This window comes from Gambusia affinis, linkage group LG10 (genome assembly GCF_019740435.1).
Source record: "Gambusia affinis linkage group LG10, SWU_Gaff_1.0, whole genome shotgun sequence".
NCBI lineage: Eukaryota > Metazoa > Chordata > Actinopteri > Cyprinodontiformes > Poeciliidae > Gambusia > Gambusia affinis.
Genome location: NC_057877.1, coordinates 4,466,745 through 4,488,747, shown reverse-complemented (window position 1 = coordinate 4,488,747; position 22,003 = coordinate 4,466,745). Strand labels below are relative to the sequence as shown.

At 38.4% G+C, this 22,003-nt stretch overlaps 1 protein-coding gene across 4 annotated transcripts in view; it reads right to left on the bottom strand.

The window, feature by feature from the left end:
* Positions 1-22,003, bottom strand: part of LOC122838285 (LIM domain containing preferred translocation partner in lipoma) — a 174,433-nt gene that overhangs the window by 114,970 nt on the left and 37,460 nt on the right. For all 4 annotated transcript variants that reach the window (XM_044128813.1, XM_044128814.1, XM_044128815.1 and 1 more), the window contains one exon: positions 4,201-4,399. In XM_044128813.1, the coding sequence (XP_043984748.1) occupies positions 4,201-4,390 (190 nt within the window). In that variant the 5' untranslated portion in view covers positions 4,391-4,399. The remainder of the gene's footprint in view (positions 1-4,200; positions 4,400-22,003) is intronic.

The following is a 22,003-nucleotide window of genomic DNA, read 5'->3' as shown; positions in this document are numbered from 1 at the left end:
CTAGGCCAGCTGCAGTAAGTAATAAATCAGTTAATCACATGATCCACTGAAACGAACTCAATAACTTCTACTTGGATGATTTATTGTTTTTCTCTTCTCTCTCCTTCTACCAAAAACTGGATGATAAAACTCTTCAGTCTGGTGCTCTGGTCTCAACCAGATGTTTGGTTTTTTTGACAAATACTTCTGTTTACAGAGACTTCATAGTTCACTTTATTTAATGTTTCTGTTGTGTTTATTTATTTTGGATTTTTAATATGTCTTCCACTTCCCGTGTTAAATGTTCATTCAAATTTAAAGTTTATTGATCATTGAAAATGTCTCCTTGTATTATTTTTGCCATTATTGTTATATTGCTTGAAAATAATGTCAAGAAAACGATATTATCATTTATCACAATAACTTCTGGGACAATTTATCGTCCAGCAAAATGTTTTATCGTGTGATGCCTAAACAGAAGTCAGATGTGTGTGTAACAGCCTGACCATGTGGTCACACTATTTGGTCCTTTAGAGAAACTACTGGTGACTTTTGTGAAGGTTTTTCAGTTTACAGCAGCCATTCACTCCTAACTGGTTTAATGTCTCCAGAATGAGTAAAAGTCATTTCATGTTCCTCAAGTAGAAACCAACCCAGCTATTCTTAGCACTCAAGAGAAATGACTGATGCAGGTATTTCAATGGGTTTGTTTATATGTTTGATTTATTCCTTTACTCTGCAAAATTCTGTTTTTGTCCTTCAATTAGAAGTCAAATATTTTCAAATTACCTTTGGTTAAATGCAAGAGTATAGAAACAAAAATGTTTTGGGTTTTTTTTTCAGACTTCATATGCGAGATATCTCCTTACTGAATTTCTCCAACAGTCGCGTTTTAAACGTCTTGTTTCTTTTTGGGGGGTTTTCTTGTTTGTTTGCCCTCCTTTCAGCGGTGGGCAAACCTGAAAAAGCAGCCGTCTAAGAACAATTTTCACAAAGCCAACATCTGCAGCAGAAGAAGATCTGAAGTCAAACCGCAAACCCCCACTGACAGCCGTGTTTTCAGCCTCACAGTGTGATCACTACAAGCTGAATTTCATAACCGTTTCCCCTGTTTTGGAAATCTAGGTGCTCTCAGGGGGGGTTTGAGGGTAGACGTTTAGATAATGCTCATGTTACAACACATCAGCCAGACAGGAAGTTGGAAGACGCACGGCTGCGCGCCATCGCCTCTGTGCCACGTCCCGCCGTTAGAACATCTTGGACGCTGGAGACTTCACAACAAATTCTGAAAAGTTTGCAAACGTTCCTAAACGGCAAATGACTCAAACAGAGCGTGGCGTTACTAACTTCTTAAAACATGACCTTACTTTTTCAATTCAAAAAAGCAAGCCTGACGGCTTTGACTTTTCACCGTTCTTGTCCATCTGCAGCCTACTTCCTGTGTATTACCGTAATCTTATTTAAATAAAATATTTTTGATATAATTTGCATAAATTGTCCCAACGTTGTTCCTCTTTGAGTAAAAAATCCTGAGCTTGTAAAATTAGCTTGTTAAAATAGAATGTTTTAAATACCAAGAATCTTTCATAAATAGGCTTTTTCTAAAATAAATACGCCAATTATCATCTATTATTCGCTCAAAATTCTATTACCCTTTGCAGATAGTTGCTTTTTAAAAAAACTTGAGTTTTACAATTCAAAGAACAAAGCTATTAGCTTAATATTTCAACCTGCAATTACTGTGTTGAAACTAAGATAGAAGTCTTTTTGTTTTTCTGTTTTTTTTTTATAAACCATCGTGTCCCCGGGGTTGTAAAAAAAAACAACACTCAACATAAGGCTTCCTGAACTCACACATGACTGCAAACCACAGCACTTGCACTGTTTATTCAGTATTATTCATGCAGGAACTCCACCTCCCGCCTCCCCTCCCCACATCTAAAATGTCAATACCGTCCCTCATTCTCACCACTGTTCTTAAATTAACGCCTCTAACAGAGCCTCACTGCAGGACGGGCTCAGTACAACGGCGTTACAACGGCTACAGAGGAAAAAACAAATGATGCGAGTCAGCACCTTTTTAAGCCAAGCGCTATTCTTACCCCTTGAACTTTCTCACGTTTTATCATGTTCCGGCTGCAAACCTCCATGTATTTTATTGGGATTTTCATGTGACAGATTAATGCAAAGCGGTGCATAATTAATGAAAAGGTGCAACTAAATGCCTTTAGTAGCCGACTTGAAATTGTAGATTTTAACAGAGATGGGAAGATGGTTTAGGATAATTCAGGATAATTCTGGAAGAAAACCCATTAGGCTGAATATTAGAGAACATCAACTGTAAAGCGACAGTAAGACGGGGCAGAGTCACAAAGGGCGACCAGCCATTGGCTAACCCTACCAACTGATCCGCTGTTTGTACTGGAAAGGTAAGTCTCCAAACTCCTGGAATAAAAGCAGTTCCCCTCCAAAACAGGTGGTGGCAGCAGAAAATATCAATATAATCACACATTTAATAACATAGAAATGACCTCAAGAAAATATTTTCAATCTTTGATGAACCATTTTGAAAATTTGGATGCACCGAAGTGGCTCCAATGAAAATGTTCTTGCTCCGCAACTGCAGCTGGAGCGACAAGACTTAGAGTGAACCATATTCATCAGTTATTCTCTGTGTCGGATAGAAACAAAGGGGGAAAATAAGCAGCATAAAGGTTACCACAGAAACAGAAAGTGTTAAAAACAATATACATAGAAAAAAAACAAGATTAACAATAATAGAAATAATAATAATAAACTTTACTGGACTATAACAGAAAATACTGTTCAGTTATTAGAAACAGGAATATTGGACTCGTGATCCAGTGCGACCCGGTGTTGCAAAGGTGCTTCTACAAAGTGCTGACTAAAGCACTTTATGAATACTTTAGCAAGTTACTCTACATTTATTTATTTATTTATTTATCTGTATGTATTTTTTTCATTTTGAGCTCAGGTCCTCTGAGTTTTCAAAAAAGGTTGAAAAGCTTTAGCTCACCCTCCTCAAGGTCTAGAGGCAATAGGTTTTGCAAGACTGAAAAAAAAAACCTAATTGAAAGCATGGAGACCTACTTTAAATAAATTTACCAAAAGGACTTGTTAATTACAGACATTTAGGAAATAGTAGACTTAATAAAGTTCATCCTCAACAGACAGAAGATTTATGAATGTCACACCTTCAGCTGGAAAGAAGAAAGCTGAGGGATGCGGTCGAGCAACTCTGATGATTAACGACTTGATAATAATCTATTAAAGGGGCAGTATTACATGTCATCCAGCAACACAAAATCCTTTTATAGCACAATGAAGCAAGAATGCTACCCCCAGTTGTTATGAAAATGCTTTTAATATGACATAAAAGAAATTTGACTGAGTAATTTAAAGCCTTGAAATTGGGCCTCAATTCAGTTCCACCAGCCATTTGCTAATTGCTCCAGGCTAGTCTGAAGGAGTTGGGTTAGAAAACCGCTTCGAAAGCAGAGCTAGGTCCAACCAGGAGATGAATGGTTGCCATGGGAGATTTAAGGATTTCTCAATCATGTAGTAAAGAGTGAAAGCAAAATCACTAGCAATAAGCTCTTAGGGGTTGAACAATGCTCACTTGCAGAACTGTGTAAAAAACAAATCATTAGGAAAACTAAAGCCATTATTGCTGATTCTTCTCATCCTTTACCTGCTGAGTTCCAGTTTCTGCCTTCTGGCATCAGGTTCAGACTTCCTTGTATAAAAAGTAACAGATACAAGCACTCCTTTGTTCCTAAAATGATTTCTCTTTTTAATGCAGGACAAGGTAGGGAGACTTGCACCTGATCTAGTGTAGTAACTGTTGGTCAGTAATGATATACACTGCTGTATTCTTCCCATTATTATGTGTTGATTTGTATTTTATCTGCTTTTGGTATTCTTTGTTCCTTATGTTTTAATCTTTGATACTTTGTCTTTTAGTTTTTATACTTGCTGCGACATCAACTCCCCAATTTGGGATACGAATAAAAATGAATCTGAATCTGAATCTGAAAGCAACACTCCAGGTGTGTTTTTGATGAGGGAATAACATTTTAACATGATGTAAAGCTTAAAAATGTCACATTTACATAATCCAGTCCTGACAACCTGCTGCATGTAAATAATAATGTGCTTGATATCAACACTTTAAGGCATTTTTTATTTTTGTTTTGTTACCTGCAGGGTCAGACAGGCCGGCGTCTCCCATCTGTTTGTACGGGTTGAACTTGGGCTTGGGTGCGACCATGGGGGCAAACTTCTTGGGGGCCTGCTGCTGAGAGACGGAGATGCTGGCGCTTCCCAGAGACGGAGTGGTCTCCATCCTGGCAGCTACCTGTCCGCTCTGGTCGCTCGGTGGGTTCCACATGGCTCTGAGCTGGAAAGACACACATCATCAAATGAGATCACCGTCACACACGCGCGGCAAATAAGAGAAGTAAAAAATCTCTCCGGGTTCTGGAGGTGGAAGTAAGTGATTATTTCTGTAGCTTTTCTTCCCCCGTTAAGATTGTGCAAGATTTAAAGCAGCTGGCAGATTTACGGTGCGAAAATAGGAGAGCGAAGGCGATGCTCCTGACGCGCAACAACGTGTCCGTTCTGATAAAGGAGCTAAAGCAGAGAGGAAATCACTTTGAACCCCGACTGTGATCGTCGTCTACGCTCGCAATGCCTGCATGGCATCAACAAATCAAAAGTGCGATACGCCAGACAAAGAGCGGCGAAAAACAAAGTATTTTAAAAACAGAAAGAGTATTGAAAAATGATGTAATGCATATGTAACCAAAACATTTTTAAGTGTTGACAGCTATCAAAAAAGAAGATAGAATCAGTTGTCAGTGGAGATATGGATCATTCTGATTTATAAACCATGAAGGATTATGAGTTAGATTATGGTACTAATTCTTTTTTGTGTGTGTTATTTTTCCTGTAAGAAATAATTAAAATCTGTGATCAAAAGTGCCAATTTGCACCGTGCGGCATTCAGACTTTATTTATTTAAAATGTACATGGTGTACACTACAGTTATAGTACAGAGAACATCATCACCAGACACTAATACGACTCGCTGAGGACACACACATGCAGTGTTTCACCAGAACCTTCTGAAATCGTTTGAAATACTTCAACTATTTATGCGCTGCTCTCTCTCCCTCTCTATTCCTCCTTTTTGTTTGTGTTTTGTTGTTCTGATGTTTCTCGCTTTTTATTATCCTCACTCCGTCTGATGCGGGGTTTGCATTCTTTCTCGGGAGCACGGCAGACAAGCCCACGCGCAATCATCCCTTAATACCTGCTCAAATCCCCCTGCGCCTCCCTGCCTCCTCACTGGCTCTTAGTTATGATTTCTTTCCTCCTGCTCTGCGTGCTGCACTATTCAGATGAGCGTCGCTGTGTCACACCCACTTTGTCTTTGCAGACCAAATTCTGCACTTTCCCAACACAGTCATGGTAAACAGACTAATACATGGATTACAGCGCAACCACTTTGGGGGACAGAGAAGGAGCTTACATAGCAAGACTTGATCTGCACCAGCCAGCGTCATCAAACACAACTTGTGTTGGGCGATGTGGACTTAGAGTTTTATCACAATATTTTGTGGTACTTTTGTGATATCGCTAAAAATGACAATAATAACTATTTATTGCTTATTTTTTAGGTAACTGTGTGGCTGCAAACACTGCTCTCAAAAAACAGATCAAGAAGTAATTTATATCACCAAGATGCACAAACTTATTGGTATTTGAAAATATATCAATATTTTTTTCACTGTTCGTTCCAGTCATTGAACAAAGAATGGAGAAAGTTGTAGAACTAGCAATCTCCACAATTTGGACATTTTTGAGGGTTTTAAACATAAATTAATTTGAATTTATTGTGGTAACATGCGATTCATAGTCATTGCTTATAGAGACAGGTCCTAATGGGGACGTTTGCTTATTTTGAAGTTGTGGCTAAGCTTTCCACAGTATTTACTGATCTGAGATCCCAGTGCAAGTTTTCATTCTGTATAAAAGATGTTCTAACCCTGTTTTACAGTGTTTGACATTGCCTCTGGTCCTGGCATAAATAATCCATAACCATTTACAGAAGAGCAGTTATGTTCAATAATGTTCGCATGTCTTCTTATTGGCCTTCAAGACATCTCAGGATTGGTTAATAGCTGCATTTTCAAGTGAAATTCTGATAGCTACATCTCCAATTTGCTCAGGATGATTTATGTTGTTTTCTATCAGGGCCAGATTTTGGAAAAAACAAACAAACAAAAGAGCTGGGACAGTTGCATTTCTAATTTCTGACCTAAAAGGCCAGAAATTGGCCTTTTGTCATTTGCCCAAGTCGCAAATGACTGAATACTCTTTAAAACAGAATACAGCACAGCAACAGGCTTTCCGTCATTCTTCTGGTACTTTATGACGACCACGGCCAGACGGTTTAGATCACCTTTATTTTTAAAACCCCACAGGTGTTCTATGTCATTATCGAGCTGATATACTCGTCTTGCTCCCACCAGACAGACAAGCATCATCTTGTCCAAAAGCTTTTGTTTTCTTGGAGGCTCACATTATCACATCTGTTTGGACGGTGCATCCACTGTGGCAATTCGGGCTCAGTTCAAATCTGAACCACTGCTCATCGTCAGAGCTGAAAGTGTTGACCTTTGTTTCTGTAAGTATTCTTCAGGCTGCATGGTTCAGCTGAAGAGCTGGATCCTACAGTTTGCTTCTGAAGAGAAAGCACAGCTCTGCTCCAACAGGACCGTGTTAAAGCATGTCTTTTTGCAGCGCTTGGACTTCACACAGATAACCTTGGTGCCACATTTGATAAATCCTACTGCCTGTTTTTCATCAAACTATTTCCTAAGACTTTGAAGGTCAGTTGACGCAGTTTTCTTCTGCAGCATATACTACAAACTAACGTCAGTGCGGCTGATGGCAACAATTTGATTGCATTTAAGGTGTAAACAGTTACCTTAATACAGAATTACCATGACAACAGCTCAGACAAAATTTTGACTAAACAAATGCACCAGATTAGGATGTTTTCAAACTGTTTTCCATTGTGCCATGTATGCTAGCGTATTGATAAAATGGATCTACGTGGGTTTAAACAAGAACAAATTCAGGTTTTTCATCTTTTGTACAAATATGTGTTGCTCTTGGTGGCCCTTGTCTGGTGTCAGGACCGGGTGTGTTACTTTTGCAGTATTCTCACTCTTTTACTACTTTTTCTTCATATTTTAAGATCGTTGCAAGGTAAAATTTTAATACCCACAAGTGGTCGGACAATTTTTAAGCCAAACCGATCAAAAACTTGGGCAAACGTTTAGTTTTTACTTTCAGTTTCAAGCATCCTACGAAGCATCTTCATACTGAGATTGAGCAATGTCACTATTGGGTTACAGCAGCAGTATTTGAGCTAACGGTTGAGTAATTTCGGTAGCAGTGTTGCACATATGCAGCCTCCATGGTTCCTTCAGCAAAATGTCTCGACATGTCCAGAAAAATCCATGGCAGCCTGACTTATCTGGTCAAATGCTCCAGTAAGAGTGTTACTTCCTGTGGCGCTGTGTCTCCCTGTGCGACACAAAGCAGATATGCAATAGTGTGAAAGGGGTACAAGAAAAGGTTTGGGGGAAAAAGTCACTTTTGTGCTTTTAGTTTGTCTTCATATTTCTTTGAACTTCCGCAAGCTAACCCCACTACAAAAACACTCGCACACACACGCCCACCCACCACACACCAGAGTACATACACAGCACTCTAGTTAAAGTGGAGGCTCGTGAAAAGGAAAGCCTTTTGTGATTGCCGGGGCAGTTTGAGATGACTCTCAGAGGCGTGACAGCACATTAAACAGCTCGCCTTACGAGGGCACGGCAGTCAGAATGCCTTCTATCAGTCGTTTCTCTGCACTTTTACAGCTGTCATTGAGAAACTGCTGCAGGTGCTACTGTCACATTAATCTTTCATATCCACCAAGGAAACTATCAAACAAAGCCATCCGAAAGAGGACCACAGAGAGTACGGAGTTCTGACATAAAATGGCAGGGTTCAGAGATTTTTCTTTTGCTGTTCAGGGGAAGGCTTGACGTGCTTTCTAGCAAATACTCTCTGAGGCCTGCGAACCGGATCGCGTGTTGAAGACATAATCAAAACCACAGACGCCGGAGTGATCGGAAGCTCCCGTAAAAAAAAAAAAAAAAAAAAATTGCTGTGCCGACTGGTGACTGACTGACTGTCAGCGTCTCCTTGTGCCGTTTTTTAAAGCTCTGCTGTAAGAATCTGAAAAGCTAAACATTTAAGCTGAGGTTAAAGCAGCTGATGCATAAAAGAGCTTTTAATTTTATAGCCTGTAAAAAAAACTGTGGTTTCTTTCTTCTTTATCCTAAAATAGGTAAACGCAACTGTTCCACACAAACAAACTACTACATCTGCATCATTCAGCCACAAGCAAATGGTTTTTTTGTTTGTTTTGTGTTTTTTTTTTTTTCTTTTTTAAAGGAAAAAGTTGTTCCAAGTGTAATCACGAGAATTTCAAAAATTGTAATCTCGGAAAGAAGGAGTCAAAAGGCGTATGCCTGTTTTTCCTTGTTGTGTTTTCCAGTAATAGTTGAGTCTGAAAGGTTCATTACTGACACTAATCAGTTAAACATGTGGAGATAAAAAAGTAATTCATGGTTTGGGGTCCTGGGCAAAGCACTTGACTTTAGAATCATCTTTCTTTGTATTGCGATGAGTAATATAATGAGCGACTTTTTGGGGGTTTTTTGGGGGCAAATGTGGTTTTTTTTTTATTGATTTGAGAAAAAAAGGGTCATTCTACTAAATGACCCAGATGAGAGCAGCTGAGTATTAGTGGCAAAGGAAGAATGAGCAGTTTGGTATTATTCATGGGCTACCAGGAAATAACAACAATGAATCAGTCATAATAAAACACTATAAACCTAAAAACCTGTTTGTATGATTTGACAGATTTTCCACTGTTCTAGGAAAACAAACACTGTCTGGTGTTGTGTTTAGACGGGGTTTTGACCCGCTTAAAGGTCCAATTGTAGGCTTTTTGTTTGTGTCTCTTTTCAATGTCTATGTTTGGTCTTAAGCTCTTTTTTGGTACTAAATGTTAAAAGAAGGCCATCCCTTTACAAGTAATGTTAAATCTAGGTCAGGGGTGTCAAACTCCAGTCCTCGAGGGCCGCTGTCCTGCAGTTTTTAGATGTGCCACAGGTACAAAACACTGGAATGAAATGACTTAATTACCTCCTCCTTGTGTAGATCAGTACTTCAGAGCCTTGCTAATGAACTAATTATTCTATTCAGGTGTGGTGCAGCAGAGACACATCTAAAAGTTGCAGGACACCGGCCCTCGAGGACTGGAGTTTGACACCCCTGATCTAGGTGAATAAAGTGAAGAAGCAGTGTCATTGTATTCCTCATTACAGAGGCTCAAGGCACCTTTTGACAAAGGTTCAATGTGCAGTCGATCTTTAGTCAGTTTACTGTTTGTTACTGCGTGCAATGAAAAATGCTGTGGTAATAGTAATGCCTCCATCCAATTGTCATGTGAATTTTGAGCAAACCTTTAAAATGTTGAACAAAATAAAATGTGAATTCCATCTAATCGTTTGGAGTGAATCGACCAGGCTACAAAAACTGCAATTCTGGCAAATGTTGACGCTACGCATGGCTGTAATTAACAAAATGTAGAAGTTGTAAACTAGAATTGGCGAGACAAGTCTGAAAAATGGCGTGTTCGTCTCTCTGAGCTGGAGATTTGGGATTGGAATTTTTTTTGAGTTTCGGGCACAAACCCCCAACCCAAACTGGGTTCTCCACCGCTGGCCAGTCCAGGCTGACGGTCGTCCTCTTTATGGTGGAAGTTTGGACTCTGATTTGCTACATCAAAACTTATTCGGTAAGCCTGTTTCCATCTCCACTTTAGCTCATTAAATATTTTTCTAAAAAGTCGAGAACCATTTTTGCAATTTCCATTAAATGTTTCTAATGCAATCCTTCAAAATGTGTGCAATATTTATATTGCAAAGACTGACTGGAGTGCAAGAACTGATAGATAATATATTCAAAATGTTGCAAAGTTGCGCGTTTCATGACAATGTGATATTTGGTCAGTTGGACGGAGTGTCATGGCAGCAAATGTTCACACCGGACATAAATGACGTTGCCCCAAATCCAAAAGGTCAAAGATTGAAGGAGTCACATATGAGAACGAAAGGATAGAAAGATTTTCCAACATGAGCCCTAAACCTTACCTTCTATTTTCATCCGTGTACAAGCAACGTTATTCCCTGGCACAGGTTTTTGCAACCAATCACAATGTTATTTTCCTTACACGTACCAAAACCTCCATTTAATTAAACATCTCAGAACACGGCCTCATCCCAGAAAACGGAAACATGAACTAAGACTAAAAGGGTAATTATGATCCCTTTCTCCCACCTTGTGCTTCCTCCCATGAGTAGATAACACTTAAAACTACACAGCTTTTGGCTCAGTAACCACCGATCAAAACAGTGCTTCAAACATGCACTGCAGACATGAAGACAGAGACACACTTTGGCTGGCAGATTCTCTCCAAATAAAGGCCTGGAAGGCGACTGGGACTTTGCACTCGCAGTTCGTGACGCAACCTGCGCAGGATCAGCCGTGCGGAAGGAAAACTCTTTAAAAATTAAAGGCTCCCATCTGCAAGAGGTTGTTGCCAAGTCTTCCCATGCATTGGACTCGCCCTGCATTGGAGCGCCGGTTGAATGGCTGAACAGGTGAAAGCGGCATTAAACAAACGAGTGCGTTCTCCGCTCGTCCCTATGTTTGGAGACACGGAAGAGGCAAGAGGTCAAATGGTCATTATAGATCTGAAAATGTTTTTGTTTTTTTGTTTTTTGCAGAAGAGTACATATTTGAAGGTGCTGTAAGTGCAACGTTATGTCATCTGCTGACAAATTAATAAAAGCAAAAGGATGTTTAGGAGCTTTTTCAGGTGTTAAAAATTGAAGAGATCAGGTGCAATAGCAGTCTCAGGACATCAGATGAGTGGGCAAGTCAAACATCGTGTTCTGAAACATAGCCACCGCAAACACTACAGCGGACGTGACAAGACTCTTCCGGCAGCAAGAGCAAAACAAACACTGGGATCTTATCGCCGAGATTGTTAGACAGCTCACCTTCTGCCTCTCTTCATTTACAAACCGCAACAAAAATCCAAACCTGCAAGACGGATCTATAAATGAAGAAAGCATTTGAAATCCTTGAGACATGGTGGACATTTTTATCTCAACCCAGCCATGTTTTTTTTTCTTCTTTTTTTTTTTAAAAGATGAGCCGATTTTACCCTTTGTGGCTGAATTATTGAACAAGTTCAAGGGTTCAGCAGGACCTTTTACAAACCTTTCAACTGGATTCTTGAGTATAGAAAAGCATATGCGCAGTTTCATGGCCAAAGTTGATTTGGATTCAGTAACGCTGTTCACATTCAAAGACGGAGAGAAAGTATGTCCAAATTATAATAATAATAATAAAAAAAAAACATTAAAGTAAATAAAATTTCAGTGTTAGAAAACAAGTAGGCAAAAATACATCAATTATGTTAAAAATTCTAAATTATTTACTGAATAAATTGTTGGGTTGCGTACTTGGAGATCCTGAATGCAGCGCCTAACAAAAAAAAAAAAAAAAAAAAAGCAAACTGGAAATACGGATAGTTCAATGGAAATGAACAGCCTTCTGAATTTGATTCATTTTAAAAATGAAAGTTAGAATATGTTTCACTGATGTTAGTGCTGATAGATTTTGCTTCCCTCATCTCCAGAAAAACAAAAAAGCATGGAGATAGAAAATCCATCCATCCATCCATCGTGTGTATTAGCTTGTCCTTGCAGGATCATGGGGAGGACGGTGCCCATTTCCAGCGGTCATTGGGTGAAAGGCGAGTTATACCTTGGACAATTCGCCCTTCTTATCACAGGGCAACACAAACACTTACAGGACAAACAACCATGGAAATACTCTTAATTTGGGATAGGTCCATTTAGAGAAAGCAACAATCAGGTTTGGTTGCTCTTCTCATATATGCCATATGTCTGGTATATATGAGAAGAACAGGCAGAAAAGTCATAAGCTGGGATTTGAACCCAAGACCTTTTTGATGCAAGGTAGCATTTCCCACAGTTCTAGTTTTAATCCTATTGAGACACCACCGATATTCTAAATTTTGTGACAACATAAATATCACCTAAGACAAAGGAAAAATGCCCAGCTGCTCTGTTGGTGTCTTAACACAGCCAAGTTCAACGTTGATGTGGACACAGAAAGTTCTCGATACCTTAACGGAACAAAATCCCCTCTAATAAAAGCGCCGTCCGTCGGATTCCAACACCTGCTGTAAGTCAACATCTTAACCAAGTCTGGCAGCTTGACACAAACCAAGAGAGACAATGAGGAGAAAGCCAGCAGGCAAAAATCACCTTTTGTCGCGTCAAAGCAAATGTGCTGTGAGCTGGGTGAGGAAAGAGGGTTCCGATCAGAGCTCATCCCGTCTGCGCCCAGACACCAACGTGTCGAGATGGAGGTCTGACAAAACGAGACAGGGCAGAGGGGCAGGAGGGGAAGTCGGAGAGTGTTTCTGTTGCGACGGCCTTAAGCCGTTCCAGGTGTAGTTGCGCTTTGTTAAATATCTGTCACCTTTCAGGTGGTATACCTCCACAACTGGTCCTTGAAGTATATTTTCTATGAAAAACTTCAGCTGAGTCATTTCCAAATGCTACAGATGAAAAATCTTTTACCGCATTAGGAGACGCTCTACCTGTCAAACAGGACTGAGCCACTGGTCTCAGGCCAGAACATTTTAGACCTGCTTATGCGAGCAGCTATCATACGTTCTGTGTAAAGCCTCGTAATTAGGCTAATTACACAGGGATAATATGAAGGTTAATCAAATGATAAACACAGCAAATAGAGATTTGTTTTCCCCCATTAGCTATTGTGGAAAGCCCATCCAGTTGATAACCATTACAAATGAGATTTAGAGCTGTGACAACAACAAAGACTTACATCCACAACCCTCCACTAACCGCCCCCCAACACCACCACCAATAATCACCACCACCCTGAGCAAAGAGAGAAATGAGGGGAAAATCAAACAGAAGCTCAGCAGTTACAAATTAACTGTATCAACATCGTGTAAAAAGCTTCCAATGGACAAAAGGTGTGAAACTTTAAAAAGAAACAGCACAACATGACCCACTTTGATTTTTTAAACAGAGAATATTACACAGCTATTAAATGGCAGCGCTTCTATAATTTTCTTTATCACAGAGATCAGACAGCAACTTGGTCCATAGCAGGTTTTTTAAAAAATTTTTTATTGAAAATGTGTTTGATTATGGCCAAATGTGTGCATGTACATAAATGTATACCATAATAACCATAATAAATTGAACATTGACAAACATATTTGATGTTTATGGATGATTCTGACTTTGCCATCTGACCAAATGCATTGGCTCTCACTGGTTTCACAATCGTTGACTTTATGGTGTTTTACATGTTTTCACAATGTAAAGCACCATCAACTGCCTTGCTGAAATGTGCTAAAGATCAAGAGCCTGGTGTTAGTGAAGCTTGACTGAAAAAATCCAAAAAAACTTACTGACCACGGACCAAATAACCAACATCAAATATAAAAAGATGCCAAAAGACGCGATGAACCGAGAAATTGGCTAGAACAGTTTGTTAGGTAACCTCAAGAATCCAATCTTTTGTCGATCAATGAGCACGACACATGCAAGTGCTGACAACACTTTCTGGTGTGGGAGTTGTTACTGAATGACGAAAACTCAAATTTAGCCACATCCATTGATCAGGATGTGAGTAGCAATGAAGTCAAGGGAAAGACAGAAGTGAACAAAGCTAATAAAAAGAAAACTAATTCCTACAACTTCTCTGCTCCATTCAGGATGAGAGAGAGAGCATAATTTTAGACAGGCTAAACCAAGAGAAGTAAAACTGCTCAGCTTTATTTTATTGAGCTTTCCTTCTTGTGTATCACATCTAGAAAATTTGGCAAGCTATGGGAAATCTAAACGTCTGCAGTCTCTTGAACACCCACACAAAGAGCATGGTGTTAGTGATGCTAATTACTCTGATCATCCCAATTAATAAAAGGTGATAAATATGAACCATATGTTGTTTCATAGACTTCATAAATGTACTTTCAATACGCTATGTATCCTCCTATATCACTGTATCTAGTGGGGGGGTATAATGCAAAATCAACTTGTTGAGCCTTATATTATGTTGTAATGTTATTCCCTCAACCAAAACATGCCTGGAGTGTTGACTTGATTCTAAAGGTTCTTAAAGTGACAGAGGCCGATTTCAAGGCATCAGATACGACAACGATACAAAGTCAATTTTTTTTTAATATATACAGCATTTTCACAACAGCTGAAGGCAACACAGTTACTTGACTGATTGATTAACCTGGAAAACACAGTACCCCCATTTAAGGAGAAATGAGAATCAACTGATCAGTACCAACAGGGCAAATGTGCACAAAAGCTGGAAATTAGAACGCAACAAACTTTGATTAAATAGATTTAGACAAAATTATGCAATGTGGGAGAAAAAAATGCACTTAAAAAAAACAACAGCTCTGTCTCACCGGTGTGGTTTCAATAACTGGACAGGAGTTGTTAGTAATGTAGTCAAAGATTTTGATTTTGACCAAACCCAAAGAGAGCAAGAATATCTGGACATGAGCGTAGAGTGACACATCTTTCCTGCCGTTACAAGTCTTAATACTATTTGTCACACCAAAGATGTCTCACTTTGACTGAAAAAAAAATAAAGAAAAGTTTTCCAAGTCAAAACAGTTCCTGAGAAATGATCCTATTATTGAAAATCTCCTCTGTATTAAAAGTATGTTTATTACTGCACCACTTTTCTGTATAAATACCTACCTATTTTAAAATATAACAACTCTGCTTATTGCACAAACACCTTAAAACTCACTAACAAGCTTCGGAGGGGTTTTTTGAACAAGCTTTTGAGTCGTTTACTTGAGTTTTTGGCCTTTGCTCCCTAATGAAAACAAGACAACTTTTCTGTAAATATGTGAATTTGACTTTAATGCCGACTGACAGCTCCTATTGGCTTGGGATATATCAAATAGAATTGCATGGCTTGCATGACTGCGGTATGTGCTCCTTGAAACTGCGAGTGGTGGGATGCAAAGTCTCCAGAGTTTATCTTATCCCAGTCTCGGGAGGTTACTGACTGACAGCTGTAAATATATCACAACACAACCTTAACTGAGTATCGCCTACCTCAGCGGTAGAATACTTAAAAAATATATATATCTGGATCAACAACAAATAAAGGAAGAATCTGTGTGTTTCACTGGTTTTTTAGAGAATCAATGGCAAATGACAGAAAATAATCTCATTTCTTTAGATGATTGTGCTGGTGAGCCACATACACACACACACACACACACACACACACAGTGGAACGGATGTCAGAAACCAAACAATCTCAGCTTCCCAACGCTGCCGCTTATTTGGTCTGAAGTTCTATTAATCAAGTTGGAAAAACTACAGGAGTTCACATAAATAGCAATAGGTAGAAGAGGTGCAACACTGTCAATCATTAGTGGCAATATGTGGATGTGCTAGCAGGCTAACATTTGGTAATGGGACTAAACAAGTAAAAAAGGAAAACAGGGCCAAAAAAAGACATTTAAAAAGTTGTCTTTTTGTAACAACTGGTGAAAAAAATTTCAATATTATGATTTATATCCAAGTCATCCTGAAAAGGCCAAGATTTTAATTGAATTCAGCTCATTTATATTGTCAGGTTCACAACACATATCTAATTGAGGCTCTTTAAGAACAAACACATGTAGTTTATATTCAGACGTGAACCAAAGCTAACACTTGATCATCTTTTTAACCTCATACAGCACTAATGTACAACAGAGTGTTAGCTCCACTGTAGGATGAAGAGAAAAATACGGTAGAAGTATGTTGTTGTTTTTGCCAAAAAACACAGAAATTTCAGTGTTAATTTGACATATTTACAAGAAAAAAACTTGGACATTCTCTGTCAAAAAGTTCTACTTTTGCAAGATTTTTTTTATTTTCTACATGGCATAAATTTCCAGTATTAAATCTAAGATATTCTCTAGACATTGTAAAGCCATGAATTTGCATAAAATAAACTTAGATGTTTACTTAGAGTATAAAGTCAGACATTTGTAACAAAAATGGCAGAAGTCCTCTTAAGTTTGAAGAGATAAAATTATGCGATGCACGTCTAGATATTTTCCCAAGTGTAAGTGAAAGACCCGGACTCTCTTGCTGTATCAGAATGACTTCTTCCAGGTGCAGACTCGTCATGAACGACCTCTAACCGGATCCAGGATACGCGCCTGAGACGGTATGCAAGAACTGCAACGTGACAGAATTAAGTCTGGATGAGAAATGTCATCTGATTCATCTCCTAAATTTACCACATGGTGTAAGAATAATGTCTGACTTTACAAACGCTGAATGCTTGTGAACGCTCTTTAAATCACAATTGTTTCTAATCTTTGTCCACTAGCTGACTCATGAGCAGCAACGTTAACAGGAGCAACACAAACAGCTTCAAGTTAGATGTTTTTAATACTACTCACTCAACAGTGGTTGTGAACAGAGTTCCAGATTGTGTTTTTGGATTTAGCTGAATAAAACACTTTATTTTTTATTGTCTTTTGTCTTCTTAAAGAAGTTAAATTCTTAAGAAAATGAACTTTTACTGAAGTCTGAACAGTCGTGTCGCTTTTCATCCGGCTGATGTGAGGCTGATGTCCATAATTCTGCACCAGAAGAAGCCAGACGTGGTAAATGTGGACATGAACAGTGGCTGAAGCTAGCTGCACTCTCTCTTTTCTTTCCTCCACTCCGCTTTTTATTTTTTAAGCAGTTATGAGGGAACGGTGGCAAAACATGAAACTGCTGCCGCACAAGTCACCAAAGAGCGATGCCACCAACCTCGATTAGTTAGCTGTGAGAGGTTGAGCGTATAAAGCCTTTCCTCAGCCTACATCCCCTACATGCTTCTTAATCGGACTTCAGTGAAATTATTGAATATTCGATGAGACGTATTACCTGTTGAAATCGATCACGTGTTTATTTCAATATGTATTGTTATTCATTTACTGTTCAACCCTGTCTGGGCTACAACAAACAAATTGAACGACACATTACAGCCACAAATTTAAGCGAGACTCTTGATCTTTGACTATTCTAAAGATGAGCAGTACATCTTGAAAACAAGTGTCTTTTTGTGATCAGTTCTTTACACTCACAGTAACCCCTCTTACCTATCATGCCGCTGTATTATTGTATATGCGGTAAAATAAAAATGCATTTAAGTGGAGAACGTTGGTCCTTGCCCTCCAAAAATACTTTAGAGCTCCGCTGCACAAAACGACAGCCCCGAACAAAATCAACTAAAGGCCCCTTATTCAACAGTGGCCCGGAGCTCCACGTGTCACTCCCGGATAGGTCGCTAATGAGAGCGTTTGGTTTGGGAGCAGACTGGGGCAAAGTCAACAGAGCAAAGGCTATCTGGGAGGTAGCAGCAGCAAAAGCCTGGCAGAGATAAAGCATCACATCAATCAGTCATTAATTGCCCTCATTTGAGCGCAAACCCAGGGCTCAGATCACAGAAAAGGATTGCTTATGAAACAAGAGATAAAAAAAATAAAAAATTTAAAGAAGTTACCTGCAAAAGGTCAAGAAAATTAATAAGAAGCCATTTTTAACCTTGATGTGTTAATTACTGGCTTTCTGTTTGGAAACGAACCATTCTTGGGAGGTGACTGACTTCTGAGTTGAAAACATGCTCTCTCTCTCTCTCTCTCTCTCTAACGGTGTTTCATACTAGAAATTTAAAACATTTTATCTGAAGGAGACAAACGTACACAGGAGTTCTTTTTAGTTTAGAAAGGCAGTAATTAAGTCTACTAGGTTTCCTCAGAGGGGAAAAATAACAACAAAGTTTCTCTGTAAAAGCTTTCTGGAATGTAATTTATGAAGACGCAGACGGCCTGGAATTCTTTTCTCACGGCGAAAGCAGAAACTGCAAAAGGACACGTTTCGATGTCGGACAGAGTTAATTATAATCCCGAAAATCACAAACAAGTCAATTGTCTGCCTGCGCAGCTGTGACTGCTCGGTTGGTGAGGGTTTTGAGTGGTGAAACAAGATGGAGGCAAGCTTCCAATTTGAGGGATCAGGCTGTCAGATGTGTGTGTTTTTATAATTGTATATGTTCGGGATAAGAAGCTATAAATCAAATCTGAATCAGGTTTATTTAAAACTTCTGAAGGCTGGATTGCTCGGGTTGGCTCGCTGCTTTGATAATGAGATTTGTGACGCGTTTAGTCATGTCTTTGTAACACTAATGTGATTTGACATTGAAAAGACGAGCGTTGACGTTCCGAAACCTACAGAAAATGTTATGCAATAAAGAATTTTAAAAGGGATTGGCGAACGGTGATCGCCTCATTTGCTTTCCAAAAACATTCTTATATGTCACCTAAAAATTTCAGCCTGAATAATTACAGTTTCTCTAATATGCTACATGGAAGCCATTTAAGTTATTTGGTGCCATTTGTTCAAAGAACTGAAATGGTTTCCCGTAGAATCTGAATACCTTGTTATTCATCTTTATAGATTATTGTTAGTTTTTATAAAAGTCAAAATATTGGCCCACAGGCAATTAAAAATGTGACAGTATATATTACAGATAGTCTTCAGTAACATTCCACTATGTTACTGAAGACATTATGTGAATTCAAAGCGTAGAAGAAGAAAAAGAACGCTGATTTTTCTTTTTCTTATCTTCTTATTTTTCTTTGTCAGTCACTTCCTCCTGTTGTTCATCCTTAGGCTGAGTACCGTGCTGTCTGTCACCAGATTTCAGCTGAGAATCCAGCCAATTGGATTAATTAGAACAGGCTCCGCCCTCAAATGACAAACACACCCACTAAACAGAGAGCGAGTGCAGTTTTCTGGTGGAAGCGTGTAGGGCAGCCGTTTTACTGTTCGCCGTGATGCACAAATACGCAGAAATGCATCTGCAATCAGAGCTAGTGCTCTAATCAATATGTGATGTGATCGTTTAATAAGCTCCTCAGGGGTTTTTGGCAGGAACGTGATGCCGCAGGTTTGCCAAATTCTCTAATCCCAGCGGTAGCAACCAGTTATGCACAATTAGCGGTGGATAACTATTAACGGAGCGCCACCTTGATCTGGAACTTAGTTTTCTTAAAAAATTTAATCATTTGTGTTCAGGTTATGTTTGTCTGATAAAAATAAAATGCTGTTAAGATGATTTGAAAGAGTTAACGTGACAAAATCTGTTAGGGGGTGAATGCTCTCTCAAAGCAAAGCAATCTGCACATCTGTAAATGTCAATAGGATATCTATTTTTGTGTATTTGTTGGTACTTACACTGTTTTAACCATCTTATTTAGAAGTGTTTATAACATTGTTATATGTTTTGTATTAGAAAAACTAAGATTTTTTTTATTTTTAGTAGTTATGAGTTAATACAATTATACTATTTTATATATTTGATAGCATAAATTTTTATAAGTTAGAAATTACCTTTTGCTTCAGTGTTTTGGTGGACATTTGCACAATTTTAATGTAAGAATTTTGAAAAAATTTCTGACTTGAATAACATATCCATAAAACTTTGTTTCTCATTTAGACTCAATAATATAATTTATAATTGAAAAAAAGAATAACAATTCTGAGCATAAAATTAACATTACAACGTTGACTTAGAAATTAGTTAAAGTTAAATGTTACATTTTATGTTAAGTCAACTTGGTGTAATAAGATAAAACTTTGATTAAATAAGCTGAAGCAACTTTTAAAAAATTCCCTGAACTAATCACTTTTAGCTTAGTATAAGTGCTAAATACAGTTAAGTCAATTTAATTGAAGTTGTAGCTTTAATTAAGCATTGCTGAATTAAAAAAACTCAAGTAAAGTAAGCTTGAGAAGTTTGTTCTTTTTAAGCAAGTAAACTTGAAAAGTGTTTTCATACAACTATTTACTGAAACTAACAATTTCAATTTAACTTACTGGAAAAAGTTCAGTGATGTTCAAGCCTTCATTCTTGAAGAGTTTTAGCAAAAAGGAAAAACACACAGGTGGTTCTTTCAGTTCTCACTGAGCATAAGACAACATTCCACACATTAACAAAACAGACAAATGAAAACTAGATTACCATCTAATATTACAGTTTCTTTTATTTTTGCAGTTCCCCTGCAAGAATAAAAGTCACATTTTGACAGCTGATATACATTTGAGTAAAGTAATGCATTTAACCTGATGTCATGGTTTGTAATTCTATAATTTAACAGCAACTAAAGCAAGTTCTTGATGTTATTCTCTGAGATGCATGAAAATAAATTTCATTCCAGAAGCAGTGAGAGGGCAAGACAGGAATCTGATAGGAAACCTGAACTTGGAAAGTTTAATGCAGGGCTGCAGAAAGTTTGACCACATAAAGCAACAGGGTTCCACTTACTGAACTTGTTTCAGAAATCCAAACAGAGGAAAGTTAGACTAGAAATGAACCAATCAGGCTTTTCCTGACCAATATTAAATGTATTTTAGGTTCTTTGATAGAGGTACAGCAAAACTGTGGTATGTGAGAGGTTAGGGAACACATGACTGCCTATTTTAATAGTTCAAGCACCAAACATAATTTAACAAAATACCAAGTGGAAAGAATCTTGGCACTACCACAGATGTAAACATCCACAGTCTTCCTTATCTCTGCTCTTTTCGATACATCACCAAGCAAAATGTATGACAATCACTGATTGGTTGCTTCACAAACACCAGCCAATTGGGTATAAAGTAGAATTGTGTCTATTTAAATATATGAAGAAATTCACAAATAGGTGACCTTTTTGCAAATAACTTGGCTCCATACAACAGGTGAACCTATGACTACTGGACCTTCAAACAGGCAGTCGTCCACTGCAGCCTCAGAATATATGTATCACTACAGTATTAGTATAAATGCATGCAGTTGGTTGAATCATTTTTAGACCAAAATTGTGAGAATTCTTGGTTTTTGTGTAATTAAAAGGAAAAACAAAGGGTTTTCAGATTTTTCCATTTTGGTCAGAGTTGAAGGGAAAACCATTTATTTTTTAGTTACTTAAGTTGACAGAAATCATCTTAATTTAAACTTAAGGTGCCATTAATTCTCTTTTTACCAGAATAAATGTAAAGCTTTCCGCTGTCCTTGTCCATAAAAATAAGAAAACAGGACGCTCAACCATCTGTTCCTTAGACGGTTGGTATCAACAAGCTGACTTATCGCGTATTTCGGAGTAGCTGTAAATAACAGCACCGTGGAAAATCTCTCCCGGCTGAATAACAACAGGTTTAAAACTAACTACAAAGCGAGATGTAAAAACAGAGAAAAGTAGCAGAGGGTATAATCCCTACACTGTACCAATGGTGGATTAACAGATTTCTGGATTCTTCCCAGCCTCTGCCATATGGTGCAGTAGTTACACCTTTCTCCCTTAGTAAACTGTTTGGATCATTCTCTAGATGAAACCTCAGAGTCTGTTACATCACTTCGCCAGTTGTTATCAATACGCACCGAGTCTCTGTTCTCAGAAAACATGGTGGAAACTCTCGGCGTTCCCGTAAAACTTGTGGATTTAACTTTCTGAGACATAGTTTCCACCAAGACAAGTCTGAGATTTTCAAACCTTTTCATATTACACACGCATTGAGCTCCAGTCGAAATGTTGAACGCGGCTTATCCGCTCTCGCCACAATAAGCAGTGCACATCTATCCCTTTATTCAAACTTCTATTGGGTTTCGGCTGAAGGACATAATCCTCTTGCACCGGGTCCCTCACTGCCAAAGCCACGTA